General features: G+C 40.4%; 1 protein-coding gene across 1 annotated transcript; it reads right to left on the bottom strand.

Annotated features, from left to right (window-relative positions):
- Positions 1-349: 349 nt before the first annotated feature.
- On the bottom strand, positions 350-3,219 carry LOC128472522 (protein BTG2-like). The gene is made up of 2 exons (XM_053454411.1): positions 2,885-3,219; positions 350-2,374 (listed from the first exon to the last, which is right to left on the bottom strand). The coding sequence occupies exons 1-2, from the start codon at positions 3,030-3,032 to the stop codon at positions 2,046-2,048; spliced, it is 477 nt and encodes a 158-aa protein (XP_053310386.1). The 5' UTR covers positions 3,033-3,219; the 3' UTR covers positions 350-2,045.
- Positions 3,220-3,744: the final 525 nt, after the last annotated feature.

The following is a 3,744-nucleotide window of genomic DNA, read 5'->3' on the forward strand; positions in this document are numbered from 1 at the left end:
GACACAGGTTCAAGGTATGAAGCTTACGCCAAACACATTTGCACTGCTAGTGGCTTCTGCAAAAAGTATTGGGACACCTGACCTTAACACCAACAGGGACTTTTATGACATTGCATTCTAAATACATAAATATGAATATGTAGGAGCAAATACTCAGCCCCTCCACAAGAGCCTTGTTTCAGCATTTAAGTAAAAGAATTTAATGAGTTACAAACTGCTACAGGTGACTCCTATGCGAATTCCTTGTTCCATATTGTTTTGGAAGAGAGGAAAAGGGGTAGCCTTGCCAAGCTCATACAGCACAATAAGTTAACCTGAAAACTTGCTTGTAAATATAACAGAACAAAAATACGAACATGAGTTTTTTATTACAAACAGAAGTACAGCATCCAGTGGTTCAATACATAACAATTCAGAGTATCAAAACAATAAATTGAACAGTACTGTGCTGGCATAGAATGAAAAATACACTGCATGTGTTGTGTGTGGCATGTTCTGCAGCATAGTTCACATTACACATACTAGGAAGGCACTGGAAGATTAAATACATTTATGTTCAACAGTAGACAGATATCTTCATGGAAAGTCTCACCATGAACTTGGTACATATTTTGAGGCAGTATTAGGAACTAGAGTAGAAGTTACAACTGTGCAAAACATTTTCCCCATGATGAAACAAAGCTATCATTTTAATAAGTGCACTCGTTACTCTAAAGAGTAACTGCAAGATCTAACGTGCCATAAGCTTGCAAGACCCTGTACTATGTCTGTTAATCTTTATAAATTGCAACTTGCCAGTTATCGTGTGAGTTTTTACTGTCATCTCCCCATTGTAAGTGTGATATGGAACCAATTATTTTTTTTTTACTTTATATAGGAGTATGTTCTTTTCCTTTTTATTCCAACCAGAGCCATCGCCATTGTTAATGCCAAAAGGAATAAACATTCAAGTGGGAATACAAGGAGGTAAACAACCTAGTAGTACATATGCAGCTTCCATCCAAAAATAAAAATGCTCACATACCCCCAGGAAGTGTTGGTTTGCAGTTTTGAGGGAAATCGCAAGCAACTGTCTACATGGCGAAAAAAGAGGACATGTGAATATATTAACTAACAAAGGATCATAGGGGAACTAGAAGCAATTATGCTTTTATTTTAGACAATCTCAATTTATCCAAGATTAATTTCACGAGATCTCAGTACAGAGTTGAGCTAGCTTTGGAAAAGGACTGCTTTTCATCATTGGACATGGAGGACACTGAGCTGCAGCCAACAGCGAATCGTATCAAACGCATCACAAATGTTAGCTTGTAGAAAACTGAAACATATGGAGGTACAAATATCTGACATCCTAAAGTGTTTATATCCCATTAAAAAAAGTGTCAGATTAGAATACTCTGATCCACAGAGGTCTGTGTTGCACTGCAACATCCTATGTCTCATACAGGAATTTAAACGGGATTAAGCACAACTCTATTTGATTACACTAAAAAAGTGCAGTCAAGCTGGTTCAGCATGGATTGGAGTCATCTAATATTAGTACTGCGAAATGACATTTCTTCATGTTTACAACTGCAGTATCACTAAAGCATTAAAGCATGCTGTTGATGGTGTGGATCAAGCATGATTACGAATTTCAGGAGACACCAAGTTGTACTATGGTTTACAACTAGAGTGGCTAAGTGCAGTTCAGTTATACCATATTACCCTGCCCCCCCTCAACTGACAAATCAGGAATGTTTATAACTCCCAAAAATTAGCAATACTTTCCAATTAATCACATCCTCTATAGTACCCATGTGTATTGAATACAACTGCATTTCATTAAGTTATTGCAGATACTGCCAGGGGCTGTACTAGTGCATCATTAGTGTTTCTCAAAAAGAGAATTTAAGAAAAACCCTCTAGGCATCAAAAAGTCAATTAAAAACTTTATATCTCAAAAAAAAAATCTTTAAAAATATAAATAGGTCTTCATTACAAAACATGGCTCCCAGAGCGAGGTATTTACACATACACAAGCAGCAGATGGGAAGTCCCCATGTTTAACTTCCCACGGTCATCAGGTATTGGTTAGAAGAACTGGAACTGCTCAGCAGCTCCCTCTTGCAGTTTAAGGGGCCCCGAGGAGTAGGAACTGGGGCCTCATAGAGGACACATATAGAACCATCTTCACCAATGCGGTATGAAACCTCGTAGGGGTCAACCCATAGAGTGAGCTCTTTAGGAAGGAGACCAAGCAGCTGTTGACCGGTTATGTTGATTCGACTGGCAACTTTGCTGATAACAGGATCCATCTTATGGTTTATTCTGATGCAACGGTAACCGGACCCCTTGGCAGGCTTGTCAGGAAACCAGTGGTGCTGGTAGTGATCTATTAAAAGCAATAGAAGAGAGCAGCAGGACGTTAGAAAAACTGCTATTTACAATAATCAAACATATCACCTAAAAGAAAATAGGGAAAGGTAAGCAAGTCTAGCCCAATGTCCACACATAATAATGCAAATCTATTTCACACCATAATGTAAGACATGAGTACCCGTCAGGAAGACGGATAATTTGATGAAGAATGCCGACCTAGATACACATTATAAAAACACGATTTACTTAACGAGCAAACAGGCTACGGAAGGCACACGATCCTTAAGTACCGTATTACTACGGGCCTAACAATCGGGAAGTTAGTTCACGAGACTTTGATGCTCGGAATAAGGATTAAACGATTACCCAACTATCGCGACCAGTCTTTTACAAATCCTAGTATGGTTTTCAGTTGGGAGCGTGCGTCATCAGTGGATCGAAAAATATATATTTCCTGCTGGCGGCCATCTTTACACCCCTCCCCCATCGCATAAAAATAAAAAACAAAACCCAAGTTTCTCACCTATGAGTGTAGAACGTAAGGCGGCAGCAAAAACTTGCACCAGGTGTTCGCTTAGTCGAATCTTCAGAAGACCTGAAAGAAAGCTGACGGCCGCTTCGATTTCCGGCAGTGTGTCAAGGTTATACCCGGCTGCGGGTCCGTTCGACATGGTGGTGGAGAAGATAACGCTTTTAGGGACCGGCCTGGTAGCACGTGGCCTACGCTAGCTTGTGTGGAGGGGAGCGTGAGGGTGTACGTATTCTGGGAAGCTGAAAATCCCCCGTTCTGATGGGTTTTACCGTACGTACACCCTCATCTAAGTGCCTTGCTGCGAAACGACCTACGCACTGCCTGACCCTGTGCTTTTATACTCCCACGATGTGTACCTTGGAGTGACGCGTTGAAACGCTGAAGCCACGCAGACCAATCATACGCAACGTACGGCTTGGAATTTTAATGAGGTTATGACGCGAAAGGATCAGGGTAACTGCTAGGAAATATGCGAGAGGAAACCCCATCCCCCTCTCAATATATTATGTGCCAGATATAAACAGAGACTGTTTGTGTGCTATTAGGGGTATTCTGGGGTAACGGAAGAAACACATGAGTGCAATAAATAGTGAAACCACGTATTAAGTCCATAGAGTAATGCATACCACAAACTGGCTTAGTGCCTAGCATTAGATATATAACCTTTAGGTGAAGTATTCATTTGCTTAAATACCAGTATATCACAGAGATGCATTTCATTTGATAGTGTTTATGCTTTGTATTAAATTTGCTATCCATTTATGGTCTAAGCCATGCTGCCCCTACATTGTATTCTGTACAAAAACACAACCGTAACCAGCGGTAATGATCACTGTGCCTATAGCAAATAA

The sequence above is a fragment of the Spea bombifrons genome, chromosome 2 (genome assembly GCF_027358695.1).
Source record: "Spea bombifrons isolate aSpeBom1 chromosome 2, aSpeBom1.2.pri, whole genome shotgun sequence".
Taxonomy (NCBI): domain Eukaryota; kingdom Metazoa; phylum Chordata; class Amphibia; order Anura; family Pelobatidae; genus Spea; species Spea bombifrons.

Excerpts from the sequence above, each read along its gene's own strand:
- LOC128472522 (XM_053454411.1), bottom strand. The coding sequence starts at position 3,032 with ATGTCGAACGGACCCGCAGCCGGGTATAACCTTGACACACTGCCGGAA. Across the intron at positions 2,375-2,884 it reads CTTACGTTCTACACTCATAG|ATCACTACCAGCACCACTGG; the intron begins GTGAGAAACTTG and ends TGCTTTTAATAG.